Here is an 18,394-nt window from a genome sequence, read left to right as displayed (position 1 = left end):
TTTTATAAGAGACAATCAATAATTCATTAAACCTTTGCTTATTCATATTCTTTGTTTTATCTTTCAGGCTTCCGGAAAATTAGCTTGGATGATCTGCGTAAAGCCTACATTGTAAAGGACGTACAGCAATATATCTTGTATCGGCTGGACCAGGAAGAAGCATTAAGACAGCACCTGACAAAAGAAACAGCTGAAATGTTAAACCAGCTCCATATTAAAAGCAGTGGCTGTTTTCTTTATCTTGAACGTGTCCTTGATGGAGTGGTGGAAAGCTTTATAATGCTGCGAGAGATTAGGGATATTCCAGGAACATTGAATGGACTATATCTTTGGCTTTGTCAAAGGCTTTTTGTACGAAAACAGTTTGCCAAAGTACAACCTATTCTAAATGTAATTTTGGCTGCCTGTAGGCCATTAACTACTTTGGAGTTATATCATGCAGTGTGGACAAAAAATATAACCATGACAATTGAAGAATTTCAACGGAAATTAGATATTTTATCAAAAGTTCTTATAGATGGCTTGGGAAGCACTAAAATTCTGTTTCATTACAGTTTTGCAGAGTGGTTGCTCGATGTGAAGCACTGCACACAGAAATATTTGTGTAATGCAGCAGAGGGTCACAGAATGCTTGCCATGAGTTATACATGCCGTGCAAAAGAACTCTCCCATTTGGAGGTACAGGAGTTTGCACTGCACCTGCTTAATTCTAACTTGCAGTTAGAGCCACATCACTTGGCCTTGTGGATGATCTGGAATGGCACACCTGTGAAAGGAGCTTTGTCAACGATAGTTCCTAAAGAGCAGGAAATACTGCAACTTTTAGTAAAGGCAGGAGCTCATGTGAACAGTGACGATGATCGCACATCTTGTATTGTACGCCAGGCTCTGGAGAGAGAAGATTCCATTCGAACTTTACTAGATAATGGTGCTTCTGTTAATCAGAGTGACTCAAATGGAAGAACATTATTGGGTAGTGCAGCCTACAGTGGCAATTTGGATGTTGTTAACCTCCTGATATCTAGGGATGCTGATCTGGAAATTGAAGATAATCATGGACAGACAGCACTTACACTTGCTGCTAGGCAAGGTCATACAAAGGTTATTAATTGCCTCATTGGACATGGTGTTAACATAAATCACACTGACCAAGATGGCTGGACTGCATTAAGGTCAGCAGCTTGGGGAGGACATACAGAGGTGGTATCAGCACTTCTCTATGCTGGAGCAAAGGTAGATTGTGCAGATGCAGACAGTCGAACTGCTCTCAGGGCTGCAGCATGGGGAGGGCATGAGGACATTGTTCTCAATTTACTCCAACATGGAGCTGAGGTTAACAAAGCTGATAATGAAGGAAGGACTGCACTTATTGCAGCAGCATATATGGGACATAGAGAGATAGTAGAACATCTGGTGGATCATGGTGCAGAGATCAATCATGAAGATGTGGATGGTAGAACAGCTCTGTCAGTAGCTGCACTGTGTGTCCCTGCAAGCAAAGGTCATGCATCAGTGGTTAGCTTACTGATTGACCGAGGAGCAGAGGTTGACCACTGTGACAAAGATGGTATGACTCCATTGTTAGTCGCTGCCTATGAAGGACATGTGGATGTTGTTGATTTGCTTCTTGAAGGAGGGGCAGATGTGGATCACACTGATAACAATGGTCGTACTCCTCTTCTGGCTGCTGCGTCCATGGGTCATGCATCAGTTGTAAATACCTTACTGTTTTGGGGTGCAGCTGTTGATACTATTGATAGTGAAGGAAGAACAGTTCTGAGTATAGCTTCAGCACAAGGAAATGTAGAAGTGGTGCGTACTCTGCTGGACAGAGGATTAGATGAGAATCATAGGGATGATGCTGGTTGGACTCCATTACATATGGCTGCATTTGAGGGTCACCGACAAGTATGCGAAGCACTTATCGAACAAGGTGCTAGGACTAATGAGGTGGACAATGATGGTCGTATTCCTTTAATACTAGCAGGACAGGAGGGCCATTATGACTGTGTGCAGGTTATGCTTGAAAACAAATCCAATGTGGATCAGAGGGGTTACGATGGTAGAAATGCATTACGTGTTGCATCATTAGAAAGTCATCGTGATATAGTTGAACTGCTCTTGAGCCATGGAGCCGATGTGAATTACAAGGATGCTGATAGCCGCCCAACGTTGTACATTTTGGCACTTGAAAATCAACTAGCAATGGCTGAGTATTTGCTAGAAAATGGAGCAAATGTGGAAAGCACAGATGCAGAGGGGAGAACTGCTCTTCATGTCTCCTGTTGGCAAGGGCACTTGGAAATGGCCCAACTTTTGATAAACTACCATGCTGATGTCAATTCTGCTGACAATGAGAAACGATCAGCTTTGCAATCTTCTGCATGGCAGGGGCATGTGAAGGTTGTGCAGTTGCTAATTGACCATGGAGCATTGGTAGATCATACGTGCAACCAAGGTGCTACTGCTCTTTGTATTGCAGCCCAGGAAGGACATGTAGATGTTGTTCAAACATTACTGGAACACTCAGCGGATCCAAATCATGCAGATCAATTTGGACGGACTGCAATGAGAGTTGCAGCAAAAGGTGGCCATACACAGATTATAAAGTTATTGGAGAAGTATGGGGCTTCGAGTCTAAATGGATGTAGCCCTTCTCCAGTTCACACAATGGAACAGGCAACCCCTCAGTCTGTCACTATGAAAATGCACTCTTTAACAATTAAATCGAATAGCTCTGGCAGTACTGGTGGAGGTGACCTGCAGTCTGCTATACGTGGTTTTTCTAATGGTCCTCAACACCCTTTCAGTTCACCCTCTGAATCTCCAGATTCAACAGTTGATCGACAGAAGTCCTCACTGTCTAATAATTCACTGAAGAGCTCTAAAAACTCCTCTCTTCGAACAACATCATCCACAGCAACTGCACAGACTGTACCCATGGACAGTTTCCATGGTATGTCATTCACAGAGCAGATACAGCAGCATTCATTACCACGTAGTCGAAGCAGGCAGTCTATTGTAAGTCCCTCATCTACTACACGATCCATAGGACAGCATGCTGGTTCTCCAACTAGTGAGTATGAATGGGGACAAATGAAACCCAATGTGAGATCTTCTAAAAGTGGTAAAACTGGACACATTGAACCTAGCGAAGGTTCCACCAAAATTGGTTCATCTGGGAAGAGATCAGCCCAAAACAAGCAAAACAACTGCCCTCAGCCAAAGGTTTTGGAATATGAAATGACACAACTAGACAAACGAACAGCCATAAATAAAATAATACAGAATAATGCAGTGCCATTAAAACAAGCACCACTTGAATCACAATGTAAGATACTGATTCCACACAGTGCACAGGAAACTTCAAGGGCTCAACAACAGTTCTTAATACAGCAGCATGGGGAACAAAAGAAAAGAAATGGAATAATGACAAATCCAAACTATTTACAAGGGAATCCTGTTCTCCTGGGCAGGGTTGCAGTTCCAAAGAATGGACAGGAGAAGGGACATACTGAATGTTTGGAAGGTTATCCATTAGCAGAGACTGAACTAAGTCTGAAGCAAGCCCTAAAATTACAGATTGAGGGGACAGATCCTAGTTTTAATTACAAGAAGGAAACACCATTGTAGCAGGTACTGTAAAGCTAATTTGTATGTAAATCTAATGGATACAAGTACTTAAATTATGAGAGCTTTAAAGGGTAGCATGTTTAATTTTCTTATGGTAAAGTTTTCCCTTTTTGTTCAGTATAATTTGATCTACTTTGAGAGCCAATATGTTTAGAATAACAGTAGTGAGCAGTATCTGGATCAAGCTCACTTTCATATTTCTAGAGCTATTTCTGATAGAGGAATACTTCAGGCTGAAGCATGTCATGTGTAGGAACATTCCAATATAAGGGATAGATATTTAGCTTAATTGCCTAAGTCTGTGCTGATGTAACCTGACCTATTTTAAATTCCTCAATGGAAAAGTAGTATACTTTGGCAGATTACCAGCCAGATGATGAAGACAAAATCCTTTCCCTTAAGAACCCTACAATCTTAGCTTGGAGATCCAGATATCAAATCCAAGCTTCTGCTGATATTTATAGTTGAGCATCCCCAAAGAAGGAAGTATGTCTCGCCAGTGGAAGAGATGAGAAATTGGCATTGGACTTTTCTTTAGCTGATCTATTAAGATATAAGTACCACTAAAAAATAAATTTATGCTATCATGCAATTGAGTTTACAATTAAAAGCTTGTAAGAAAAGTAAGCATTTTTCTCTGAAATCTTTAGTGTGATTGAGCATACAGGTTCAACACAAGTAGATTTATTCATCAAATGAGATAGCTAATTCAGCCCTGGTGGTTATAACTGATAATTCAACTTTCTGTACCAAATTTGACAATATGCCTGCTATAATTGAACCACCAAGAATGGTTCTGAAATTTCGTCTTAAAATTTCCAGATACATTTCAAAACAAAATTATTCCATTTATAAAGAATGTTTTATATGCACTATTAGCAGCGAGAACAAATTAAGCTTGTATGATATTTGCAATAGGATAAGAAAGTAATTAATATTTTCTTGTAAAGTAATTTATCATGGAGATTTTTAAGTGTCCCTTCACCATGTTCACAGAAAGACAGTGTACAGAATGAGACCTCTAACTATTCAATGAACTTCACCAGTGATCCAAACTGTATTTGTCATTGGGCTTCATTTGAATAATAGCAGTGAATTTTGGAGTCACTTTTGCAGTAAAGGTATAGCTCCTCTTTCCACCACAAAACTGAACATCCAGAAAGGTATTAAAAGGAAGGGTCAGGCATTGGCAATGGCAGAGCTTGAAGCAGAAAGACTTTTCAGGCAAACAGGAATTTTCTTGTCCGTAAATCTGCAAGTATCTCTCAGAAAAATTTACTGTGCGTTTTTAAAGAACTTTATGCTGACTTAGCTACTTCATGTTCTGCCACTTAGGACATGACATAATGCGCGCTGCACCATTGACAGGTTTTCTAGATCCTCTGTCTTTGGTGGAATCACTAGCCACCAATTTCTTGAACCTTTCAGAATTTTACACAAAATGCAAGATCGAGGATGCACTGTTTTATTCCTGGCAAATAAAAAGACTGGTTTCTCGGATTTCAAATAGTTTGCCTCAAATTTCAATTTATTAGCATGAATGTCTTTGAATTGAATTGGCCTTATTGCCATGTGTACTCAAATGAGTACAGTGGGAAGTTTACAAGTTGCCACTTACGGTGCCATTTTAGGTACAAAGGTCCCTTGGTACAGATTCTTGAGTACAAATTCTTAAGAAAAAAAAATTCAAAGTAGAGAAATAATAAGTCCAATGCTTAGGACCTTCAAAGTTATAAAATCGTAGTAATAAATTAGTAAAATAAATAAAAAATTCAGAATAGCAGTCCTTCTACGATGATATAATACAAAAAAAGAGAAAAATTGTAAAAAAAAAAAGAATTTAAGACAAAGTCCACTTACTCAATTTCATGGCTGTGGGCTGCCCCTTACCCCAATTGGAACCCGAGGCCAGAGCCATCACAGTGAAGAAACTATGCTCATCATTTTTTCTGCAGCTGCGTAGAAACATTTTACAGGGACAGATGAAGTCAGAGCAATAGATACTGTCTCCATGGACTTTAGCAAGACCTTTGACAAGGTTCTGGATGGTAGACCTTTAAGAACAAAGAACCGTATAGCACAGGAACAGGCCCTTCAGCCTTCCAAGTCTACGCTGACACACTTTGCCTTTCCATACTAAAACAGTCTTCATTTACAGGATCCGTATCCCTCTATTTGCTTCCTATTCATGTATTAATTCTGGTACTACTTGAATGCTGTTAATTTGTTTGCTTCTGCCACATCTTCGGACAACGGGTTCCAGGCACTCAACACCCTTAGTGTGAAATATTTACATTGCACATCTCTTTTAAACTTTCCCCCTCACACTTTGAACCCCTCTCCCCTAGTAATAGACCCATTCACCCTGGGGAAAAGCCTGATATTTCCCACTCTATCCATATCATTCACGATCTTTTAAACGTCAATCTGGTCACCCCTCAACCTCTTGTGTTCCAGTGTAAACAAACCCACTCTGTCCTACCCTACTTCATAACTAAAATCCCTCATACCAGGCAACATCCTAGTAAACCTTTTCTGACAGAATAAAATTGCACGCTTTTTTTACACACCAGTGTTCTTATCTCACATTCTGAATCATTATGGGATGTGAAAATAATGATGATAAAAGATATTTTTTAATGTTCTCTTCAATTCACTCTTCTGAAAGACAAAAATATGTATTGAGCATTAAACACATGAAGTGAGAGTGTACTTTGTTTTCCTTCATATTGGTAATTACTGATATGTCACCTATTTTAAATTCTTACTGAAGGAAAATAGGGGCTTATTTTGGTTACGTGTTTAATTCAAATTCTTGAGTATATACTAATGCACTGAAGAAAACTGTTACTGTCAATAATGGCTAGATTTGTAAATGATTGGCTGATTTCTATAGACCATAGCTGTTGGTTCAATGCATAACATAATTGACAGAACAGAGCTGTGTGAATATTCTTAAAATTCTCTTTTTTGTCATCTTGTCCAAAGGGAAGAGTCAGAAAATAGTCGATACTGTTTTACTTTGCACATTAAGGCATTGCTGCATATAAAGATACAGGACGTGTGATCAGTTATATCATCATGATTTATGAAGTACCATATGCACCACCGCAGGCAACTAAGAATGCATAATGAATAGCCTTGCCAGTGCCATGCACAACCCAAGAGGCAATTTAAGAAGTTTATAAATCTATTCTTAACTGTAACAGAGGAATGAATTATCATATTGACTGATCAGGAGAAATTTTATATAAGCCATGTCAGGAAAAGTCCAGCTTTCCTGTATCTTCAGATTCCATTGACATGATGCTCTGATTTATCTTTGTTGAGAATATATTTGGCTTGTATATATGTTTGGTCAGAGATGTAGGTCAGTTCATGTTTTTTAATTTGAATTTTTGTCAGTGAGTTCTATCTTGTGTTGGATTTAATGTAATTGTTTTTGACGCCTCCATTCTCTTGGGAGAAGATGAAATACTAGAACTGGTATATAAAAGACTAATTAGGGGTAACTTTTTCACACAGGGTGGTATGGGTATGGGTATGGAATGAGCTGCTAGAGGAAGTGGTGAAGGCTGGTCCAATTGCAACATTTTAAGAGGCATTTGGATGGGTATATGAATAGGAAGGGTTTGGAGGGAGATGGGCAGGGTGCTGGCAGGTGGGACTAGATTGGGTTGAGATATCTGGTCGGCATGGACGGATTGGACCGAAGGGACTGTTTCTGTGCTGCACATCTCTATGATTCTATGCCTCTAATTAGATGAATAAACACTGTCTCCACAAGCTAGTGTATCATAAATCTACATCTGTCAATGATCATCATAACACCAATATGTTGTATTACTGGTGTTATAACCACTGCCTGGTTATTGAGATAGATAATAGGGGGCCATTTTAGAACTGAACCACAAAGACCATGAAGATTCCAAGTGTGACATCCTAGTCAATAAATTAGTTCATCTTAATTGCTGTAGCAATATGTTTTGTCAATTACCTTGGACTGGAAAGCAAAATAACCCAGGATTTCATTTCTGAATACTGAAGTTAATTGTTGCTATTACATTTAATCACAGGCTCCCACGTGGTAACATGCACAAACTCAAGAAAATCCTGGTAGTTCATTAATTTATTTAAATCTAAACATTGTTCATTTTCCAGAGAAAATCTAATGGAGTTCAGTAAAGCGCAGCAGTTAGTTACCATCATATTTTGCTGCTGGGACGGAAAGACACTGAACCAATTGCAGCCTCAGTGGACCATCAGCCTGATTTGAAGAAGTCACCCAATATCAGTCTTGAAAGCACATTCGCTTTGTGAAAGCAGCAGTGGAGAAGTCTTACTACCGCATAAATGTTCAATACAAAATAACTGTGCCTAAATTTGAGTCTGTCTTTAAGTATAGCCATTTATACGCTTTATATATTTATTTGTGTTACTTTGTTATTTCATAACAAAATAGTAATTACATCATGACAACTATTGCTATTTTATGATGCATTGAGAAGAATTCAGCATGCTGAAAGTGAAGCTAGAATTTGATTAAGATCAATAGAATGTTGATCTAATCAAGCAAGGCTTTGCTGATGTCCTCTGATTAAAGATGCGATCTGTGGATTGTAGCAAAATACGCATCATCTATGTCTATGGGTTCAGATCTGCATTTATAGAATGCGTATGCATGGAACTTTTTCCCTGTACCCATTAAATTGTTTTGATAAGATGACATTACAGAATCTTCCGCATAAAATTGAAAATGATTTGGAAACCCAGTTGGTCTGATACTTATTTTGTTTTCTGTTATTCTGTTAGATTCATAAGTACATACACAAAGGATGACCTCAGGTCGAGTACAGTTTTTGAAGGGAGATTTTTTTTCTCTTAATGTAGGTTGGATGTACAAATTATAGTGGAGTACAAGAGCATACATTGATTTCTGTGTGTGATTTTCTTTCCTGTTGCAGATGGGGACAGAATGCACCCAGCTCTGTAACATGCTACAGAAAGGCTGGTTGCTTGCTGTACATATGTGACGTTTTGTGTAAGTTTAAAAAGGTGTAAGATATTGAAGACATAGATGGCAGGACAACTGTGGTGTAGTGCATGGTCATACTTAGAAAATGAGCTGATTCCGAGGCCAAATCAATGTATGTTTTGTATGAGTATTAAATGTAGCCTTTTATGGGAAAAGTTAGAGAAGCTTGTACTCCAATACAGTATTTTTGTCCCTGTGGGACTATTGTCTGATCAACAGACTGCAGTTTCAGATTTTGAAAGTGTTGACTTTGCCTTGCAGGCTTGATCATGTTATTGTATCCCCAAATTCTAAACAGAGCCCAGGTATGAATAATAAACACACACAGCTTCATCATGAGCAGCATGTGTGTTTATTACTCAAAAAAAATGTACTTGAAGTTTCAAATTATACCTATTACCTTTCTTGTTAATTAGGTTTTATAAATGCCTTCCTTATTATCATTGGCCAGTTGTCAGATTTATTCATAAGGTGCTAAAATTTTCAGAGAATATGACTCAATTTGGAGCTATGGACATTAATATTTAGTTTTGAACTCATTGGAAATATGATTTGTTTAATGTCCCTGCAATGCAAATGCTGTAAAGAGAAAATTCCCAGATTGATGTCATGAGTAAATAGTATGTTGAATCTGTATCTCAAATCACCATGCGTTGGGTGGAATGGATCAGGAGGGTTAGTTCAAAGAGATAATTGAATTACTTGAACGTGAAAGCTTAAAGAGTCAAAAAATGTTCTTTTGGATCTGAACTTCTGGTTTAACTGTATAACCATCTATTTGATTCTACTAAGCTAAAAATATCCAAAGTAATTTGTTGATTCAGTTGAAAGAAAAGCAGTTTAGGATTACAAATGGCCCATGCGCCCTCCAAACATGTTCCCTTATATTTAACACCAGGCAAGATTTGAATTCTGTATGTTAGTATTTTTTAATCAGTTTTGTTTTGCTATGCAAATCTATTTTGTTTATTCAAATAGTCACTTAACTGCATTTCAGTTAGTTAGATTTACCCTTAAATCCTTTTTTTTGTATTTGGTTGTAAATAGCTTTAATGTACATTGAATTTTGCATTGTAAGATTTTATTTTATTTCTTGTATTATATTGAGCAAAAGTTCCTGTGTATAGTAAAGTGCTTAATAAATATATTTGCTTTTCAGCAGATTGTTGTTAAATTAAAGTCAATGTTATTGTTGACTAAGCAGTTTATGGACTTGTTTCAGAGAAGAATGAAATGGGAAAAATAACTTGTTGGACAACAAACATAAGGATCATTAATTGTCTGATTTGAAGAGAGGCCTTCTAAAAATCAAGCTATTAAATTATGATTTTCCAAGCTTCCTTCTGATGCATAGTAGACACAATAATTAAAGCCGACAGTGTGAGGAAACTTGATTTAATATACAGTTGATTCAGAATGTTCTGTATTAATGTCATCCCTGTTAATATATTTCTCTCAGCCTCCATTTCTCCCAATAATTATTTTATATCAAAGATAAAAAATGTTATAGTTGCTAATCATTCGGAATTGTAAAATCTAATACTGCACCCATGATATTGCTCCTCATAGATCTGTTGCTTTTGTAGGAGATGAAAGATTTTCACATGGTTCCTTTAATCTTCAATTCAGAAACAGCAGTCTCATTAAAACCTTTGGTTAAATTATGTAAGTGAATAAGCTTAGCCATTTACTGTGTTTCCACCATTGCTACAGATGTAAATTGGGGAAAAAACATTTTGATGTACCAATTGTTTATGCTTCTGTTGTATGCATTGTATTGATCTGGGTGGGTCTTTCTTCCACAAAGAGCTGATGGGTTTTTTTGCTTGATCTTTTTAGTCAGTGTTTATCTTTGTAGCTGAAAATGTGTTGCTGGTTGAAGCACAGCAGGTTAGGCAGCATCCAAGGAACAGGAAATTCGACGTTTCGGGCCAGAGCCCTGGCCCGAAACGTCGAATTTCCTGTTCCTTGGATGCTGCCTAACCTGCTGTGCTTTAACCAGCAACACATTTTCAGCTCTGATCTCCAGCATCTGCAGACTTCACTTTTTACTCGTTTATCTTTGTATCCCTTTCTGTTTTTGTCTTATCCTTCTGTCATTTCACTCTGCCCTTGCCTTTGTTCTCTGAATTGTTTCTCTTTCTGTGTCTCCTCCTTTCCCCCATTCATGTATTCCAGTCACATTTCAACAGGAAATTGTTGTTCTGATGCACTGCTTGCTTCTGTTTCCCTTACTGATAGCCACAAAATTCTTTAGAGGAGCAAGAGATTTTGTTATAGCGGCATGGTGGCCCAGTGGTTAGCACGGCTGCCTTACAGCACCAGTGACCCGGGTTCAATTCCCGTATTGGATGACTGTCTGTCTGGGTGGAGTTTGCAGGTTCTTCCTGTGTCTGTGTGGGTTTCCTCCTGGTGCTCTGGTTTCCTCCCTTAATCCGAAGATGTACTGGTCAGGTGAATTGGCCATGCTAAATTGCCCATTCTGTTAGCTGCATTAATCTGGGGTAAATATAGGGTAGGGGAATGGGGCTGGGTGGGTTACTCTTTGGAGGGTCAATGTAGACTTGTTGGGCCAAAGGGCCTGTTTCCATACTATAGTGAATCTAATCAATTTTCTTTACATCTGATGAATCCATTTAGCAGAGTTCTTTCATAGCTCCTCTAATGTAGAAAAACTTTCCAAGGAACTTCACATTATAAAAACATATGACAATGGGCCACATCAAGATACTTGGGTACGTGACCACAAATATGAACAATTAGGTATCTTTTAAGCAGCGTCTTGCAGAAAGATGATAGAATGCTATAGGGAGCAAATTCCAAAGCTTATGCCATTAGCTGCTAATGATACTCAACTCCAAGAGCCTGTTATGATCTTGGTTCAAATATGAATGAAAAAGCACAGTTCAGGAGCTAAGGTGAGATGGTTGCCCTTGATCACAAAGCTGTTTGTTTGACCAGCTGTAGCATCAAACAGCCTGAGCAAGATTGAAGTAATTGGGAATTGGGGAGAAAACTCTCTATTGGTTGGTGTCAAACCCAGTAGACAAAAATGATTAGAATTATCGGAGGCCAGTCATTTCAGCTCCACTTCATTCATTCAGGGCTTCCCCGTAATGTTCTCTCTAGCCTGGATGGCCACATAGTTACATTTAAGAGGCATTTGGATGGGTATATGAATAGGAAGGGTTTGGAGGGACATGGGCCGGGTGCTGAAAGATGGGACTAGACTGGGTTGGGATATCTGGTCGGCATGGACAAGTTGGACTGAAGGGTCGGTTTCCATGCTGTGCACCTTTATGACTCCGCATTACTGGAAAACTGCATGTTTGGCATGCTAATGCATGGCTTCCACTTCCAGAAGCTGCTGTTGCACATGGGCCTTAGAGGTCTGCACAAAAAGTTAGAAGCAACATTGTAGCTTGAAAGTATTGCTCTCAAACTGTCTTCCACGTACAAGTCACAGGTCTCTAAGTCACACTTCCCTAACTGAATATGGTCACTTATCACTGTTCATCCCACTCGATTGGCATGCCATTCAATACCTTAAAAAGCCACCAACATCAAAACAGTGACAACAATGTGTAGCGTCAAAACACTGCTTGGCAGGACCTTGCCTGCGACCACCTACTACCTCAGGATAAATGCATAAGAACACTCCACCTATAAAATCTCCAATAAGCCACATACTTGGAACTTTATTGGTGTCCCTTCATTTACTAAGTCAAAATCTTGGAAGTCCATAGAAATGTGGGCATATGTACCTTTCTTGGAATTGTTAAAGAAAGTAGCTCATCATTACTTTTCTAAGAGCAATTGGGGATGAACAATAAATTCTGACTTACCTAATGATGCCTACAGCCTATGAACAAATAAAAAGAAACAGGATTTCAAACAAACAAGCTGATTGAGCTAGTGGAAGGATTGGATTCAAAGTCTATCTATGATAGTGATGTAACTCTCAATATTGGCATACATATGAAAAGTGACTCTGAAATTTTGTCAGATGTGTAGCCAGTCATGGTTAAGGTGATAAAATAGAAATGAGGAGAACAATCTCAAAATCACGAATACTGTTTCCAATTTTCTTTTTTCCTCGACTATCAAAAGGCGTCGTCAGATCTCACTATTCAGTGAGGTTACTTTGTTTGCATGTCATTGATCAGACAACCTTATTTGTCAAAACCATTCTGAGAAAGGGCCACAGGCAAAACGCTAACTTTGACTTCCCTTCGCAGATGCTGCTAGACCTGCTGAGCTTTTCTAGCAGCTACTGTTGTTGTTGCCTTATGTATATGTCAATTCCCTTTTTTTTCCCGGAAAACAATGCCAATTCTTGATGTAAGTCAGAGCAGGTACCTGGCCGCTTCGGCTCACTGCTTATCCAAGCCATTATCCAATGCATCCTGAGTGCAGTGTACCTGCATGAACTATACACAGCATGCTCCTTGACTCTTCATTCGTATAAGTCAGAAACCGCAAACCATTAACTTGGTCCCGTTATGACGCCTGCTGTCAGAGTAACTCTTGACTTTTTTAGGCTTCAATATTTCATTTGGGAGCTTGGGCACATATGACTTATTTGCTTCTCCAGACCACTTTGTGTGCACATCTGCATAGGATTAATTTTTTGGCTCTTAGCTTCTATCACTTTTGCTTTCTTGGAAGATATCAGCCTCTTGTGGCTTGCATTGCATTTTTATTGCAAAAGGAGCACTGGACAGTTGTCATAACAGACACTATACTTTGTCACAATCAAATAGGATGTCACTTATGACTTCAATCAGTCATTTTGATACTGTGGCAGGGACAAAAACCTGAATGGAGAGATTCAAAAATGCAGTTCTGGAAGCAATGTGTACACGTTTAGGAGCGGGCAGTAAGTTTTCAGACCTTGACAAACGTGGAAATTAGATGATAGCAAAGATCGAGGCTAGGGTATTTTTGGGCGGAAATGTGTGGTGACTGAGAAAAGCAAACCATGATCAGTGGTTCATGTGAGCCAAGAAAGTAAGTTTGGTGGTCAGCTATGAGTAGGAATTGGGTCAAGCAGGAGTCGAATGTCAAATTCTAAAATCTAATCTACTTTTGTGAACCTAAAAAGTACTTTGATTTACCCTATCACCTACACAGCAATTAATTGGACAGGGCTTGGTAAATATTTTACATGATATGGAGGTGCCAGTGTGGACTGGGGTGGACAAGGTTAGATGTCACACAACAGCAGGTTATGGTCCAACAGGTGTATTTGATCAAAGTTTGTGCGAAGATTTGTAGCTCGGGTGCTTGTTGTAGTGGTTCTGTTCGCCGAGCTGGAAGTTTTGGTTGCAAACGTTTCGTCCCCTGGCTCGGAGACATCATCAGTGCTCTGGAGCCTCATGCGAAGCGCTTCTTTGATGTTTCTTCCGGCATTTATAGTGGTCTGTCCTTGCCGCTTCCGGGTGTCAGTTTCAGCTGTCCGCTGTAGTGATTGGTATATTGGGTCCAGGTCGATGTGTCTGTTGATGGAGTTTGTGGATGAATGCCATGGCTGTAGGAATTCCCTGGCTGTTCTCTGTCTGGCTTGCCCTATGATAGTAGTGTTTTCCCAGTCAAATTCATGTTGCTTGTTGTCTGATAAAATACCATGCAAGGACTGCACAAAACACTATATAGGACAAACAGGAAGACAGCTAACAATCCGCATACATGAACACCAACTAGCCACGAAACGACACGACCAGCTATCCCTAGTAGCCACACACGCAGACAACAAGCAACATGAATTCGAATGGGAAAACACTACTATCATAGGGCAAGCCAGACAGAGAACAGCCAGGGAATTCCTACAGCCATGGCATTCATCCACAAACTCCATCAACAGACACATCGACCTGGACCCAATATACCAATCACTACAGCGGACAGCTGAAACTGACACCCGGAAGCGGCAAGGACAGACCACTATAAATGCCGGAAGAAACATCAAAGAAGCGCTTTGCAGGAGGCTCCACAGCACTGATGATGTCTCCGAGCCAGGGGACGAAACGTTTGCAACCAAAACTTCCAGCTCAGCGAACAGAACCACTATTACAGGTGTATTTGAAATCACAAGCTCTCAGATCACTGCTCCTTTATCAAGTGAAGTCTATGCACAAGCAGGGCCCTGACCCCCTCAAATTTGTCTATTTCAACAGTGTCCTGCTTGCACGCCTACATGTCTGTCCTCAGCATACTGCAATGTTTCAGAGAATGGTAGCACAAACTGGAGGAACATCTCTTTTTCAGACTTGGCACTTTACAGCTTTCTGGACTTCATATTGAGTTCAACACCTTTAAATTGTGATAAACAAATAAATGGCTGCTCCTATTTTATTCAATGGAAACCAAACTATTGCATGCACATTCTGTCTACAAGAACAGGGTCTTGTATGTTAATATATATAGTGCACAGCACTTGGATATATTAGGTACTAAGAGTCCAACTAACTATGCAACGTTAATTATCATCATTATTTTTCACACGTTCAGCATTCTCCAGCAAATGTTTAATTGCAGATCCACAACTAGTGTTGCACTCTTTAGTAGCAAAGCTTGCAAGCATGGGCTAGATGGGTATAGTCAGGACCTTGCCTCTTGCAATAAACTAAAAGGATAAGTTATTTGATGTAATCTGCCAGCATTTGGGACATGCAGCCTACATAGCTGGAATGAGAGTGGCACAAGTTCAAATGTCACTTTTCTCAAAGGCAGAATTTCTTTTCAGCTTGCTGGAAGCATCATTTTAGTGATGAACACCACTCATGTTGCTACTCCATAATAGCTGCATGAAAGAGCTAGCTCAAACTTTAGAAATACCTGGCCCTTCCAGAATAATTTGATGTAGACTGGACACTTTTCAAGACCTGTAGCCATAGGACCTTCCATCATTTTGCATGATATGTATAGAGAATGTTCAGTGGCAATTTTATGCCAGTTGAAGAAGTGTCATATTGCATTAAAAGCATAAACTCGCTTTCTCTCCACAGATGCTGCCAGACTTGCTGATGTTCTGTGATTGTTTATGCCAGTTTTGTAAGCTGTATAGCCCAAAGACTGCTGGATCATGTCAAATGTCCTATCCCTTTTGTTGTTTGCAACAGCAAGATGCTAACCCTACCCAACCAAACTGTGCTTACAAAATTTGCAACGTAATGTCAAATATTACATATGATCTTACAACCCAACAACACATGCTGGACAAACCTGAATTTGTGAAGAACTACACTGACAACCAACTTAGGATTGTTAGTTGGCCTTGTAGTGTTGGTGCACTTATATTGGAAGCTATATATATATTAATTTACAGGACCCTGTTCATTACAGGCAGAAAGAACATCTACAGACATCTGCCTCTTTCAACTCAACAAAACAGGTGTCAGACATTCACTGGTTCATAGAACATAGAACAATACAGCACAGAACAGGCCCTTCGGCCCACGATGTTGTGCCGAACATCTATCCTAGATTAAGCACCCACCCATGTACCTATCCAATTGCCGCTTAAAGGTCGCCAATGATTCTGACTCTACCACTCCCACAGGCAGCGCATTCCATGCCCCCACCACTCTCTGGGTAAAGAACCCACCCCTGACATCTCCCCTATACCTTCCACCCTTCACCTTAAATGTATGTCCCCTTGTAACACTCTGTTGTACCCGGGGAAAAAGTTTCTGACTGTCTACTCTATCTACTCCTCTGATCATCTTATAAACCTCTATCAAGTCACCCCTCATCCTTCGCCGTTCCAACGAGAAAAGGCCAAGAACTCTCAACCTATCCTCGTACGACCTATTCTCCATTCCAGGCAACATCCTGGTAAATTTTCTCTGCACCCTCTCCAAAGCTTCCACATTTTTCCTAAAGTGAGGCGACCAGAACTGCACACAGTACTCCAAATGTGGCCTAACCAAAGTCCTGTACAGCTGCACATCACTTCACGACTCTTGAATTCAATCCCTCTGCTAATGAACGCTAATACACCATAGGCCTTCTTACAAGCTCTATCCACCTGAGTGGCAACTTTCAAAGATCTATGTACATAGACCCCCAAGATCCCTCTGTTCCTCCACCTGACTAAGAACCCTACCGTTAACCCTGTATTCCGCATTCTTATTTGTTCTTCCAAAATGGACAACCTCACACTTGGCAGGGTTGAACTCCATCTGCCACTCCTCGGCCCAGCTCTGCATCATATCTAAGTCCCTTTGCAGCCGACAACAGCCCTCCTCACTGTCCACAACTCCTCCAATCTTCGTATCATCTGCAAATTTACTGACCCACCCTTCGACTCCCTCATCCAAGTCATTAATAAAAATTACAAACAGCAGAGGACCCAGAACTGATCCCTGCGGAACTCCACTTGTAACTGGGCTCCAGGCTGAATATTTACCATCTACCACCACTCTCTGACTTCGACCGGTTAGCCAGTTTTCTATCCAATTGGCCAAATTTCCCTCTATCCCATGTCTCCTGACTTTCCGCATAAGCCTACCATGGGGAACCTTATCAAATGCCTTACTAAAATCCATGTACACTACATCCACTGCTCTACCCTCATCCACATGCTTGGTCACCTCAAAGAATTCAATAAGACTTGTAAGGCAAGACCTACCCTTCACAAATCCGTGCTGGCTGTCCCTAATCAAGCAGTGTCTTTCCAGATACTCAAATCCTATCCCTCAGTACCCTTTCCATTACTTTGCCTACCACAGAAGTAAGACTAACTGGCCTGTAATTCCCGGGGTTATCCCTATTCCCTTTTTTGAACAGGGGCACAACATTCGCTACTCTCCAGTCCCCTAGTACCACCCCCATTGACAGCAAAGACGAAAAAATCATTGCCAACGGTACTGCAATTTCCTCTCTTGCTTCCCACATAATCCTAGGATATATCCCGTCAGGCCCGGGGGACTTGTCTATCCTCAAGTTGTTCAAGATGTCCAACACATCTTCCTTCCTAACAAGTATCTCTTCTAGCTTACCAGTCCATTTCACACTCTCCTCTTCAACAATACAGTCCCTCTCGTTCGTAAATACTGAAGAAAGGTACTCATTCAAGACCTCTCCTATCTCTTCCGACTCAATACACAATCTCCCACTACTGTCCTTGATCGGACCTACCCTCGTTCTCGTCATTCTCATGTTTCTCTCATACGCATAAAATGCCTTGGGGTTATCCTTGATCCTATCCGCCAAGGATTTTTCATGCCCTCTCTTAGCTCTCCTAATCCCTTTCTTCAGGTCCCTTCTGGCTATCCTGTATCCCTCCACTGCTCTGTCTGAACCCTGTTTCCTCAACCTTATGTAAGCCTCCTTCTTCCTCTTTACTAGACATTCAACCTCCCTCGTCAACCAAGGCTCCCTCACACGACCATTTCTTTCCTGCCTGATAGGTACATACATATCAAGGACGCGTCGTATGTGCTCCTTGAAAAAGTTCCACATTTCCACCACATCCTTCCCTGACAGCCTATGCTCCCAACTTATGCTCCTCAAATCCTGTCTTACAGCATCGTAATTTCCCTTCCCCCAATTGTAAAATCTACCCTGTTGTGCGCACCCATCTCTCTCCATAACCAAGGTGAAAGTCACATTACACATTTCTCAGTGTAATGCTCTAACCAACCAGAGTCAACCTGACTGCTTTAAAATTTGGACTGAATGAGAGAAGAACCTAATGTTCATGAAATAGTGCAAGAGTGAGTG

At 40.3% G+C, this 18,394-nt stretch overlaps 1 protein-coding gene across 2 annotated transcripts in view; it reads left to right on the top strand.

Annotated features, from left to right (window-relative positions):
• The window catches only part of ankrd50 (ankyrin repeat domain 50), an 81,461-nt gene extending 71,750 nt beyond the window's left edge, over positions 1–9,711 (top strand). For both annotated transcript variants that reach the window (XM_060851528.1, XM_060851527.1), the window contains 2 exons: positions 68–3,636; positions 7,795–9,711. In XM_060851528.1, coding sequence (XP_060707511.1) covers positions 68–3,633 — 3,566 coding nt within the window. In that variant the 3' untranslated portion in view covers positions 3,634–3,636; positions 7,795–9,711. The remainder of the gene's footprint in view (positions 1–67; positions 3,637–7,794) is intronic.
• The last annotated feature ends 8,683 nt before the right edge of the window (positions 9,712–18,394 follow it).

Source organism: Hemiscyllium ocellatum, chromosome 36 (assembly GCF_020745735.1).
Source record: "Hemiscyllium ocellatum isolate sHemOce1 chromosome 36, sHemOce1.pat.X.cur, whole genome shotgun sequence".
In the NCBI taxonomy this organism is placed as follows: domain Eukaryota; kingdom Metazoa; phylum Chordata; class Chondrichthyes; order Orectolobiformes; family Hemiscylliidae; genus Hemiscyllium; species Hemiscyllium ocellatum.
This window is presented reverse-complemented; position numbering and strand designations above follow the sequence as displayed.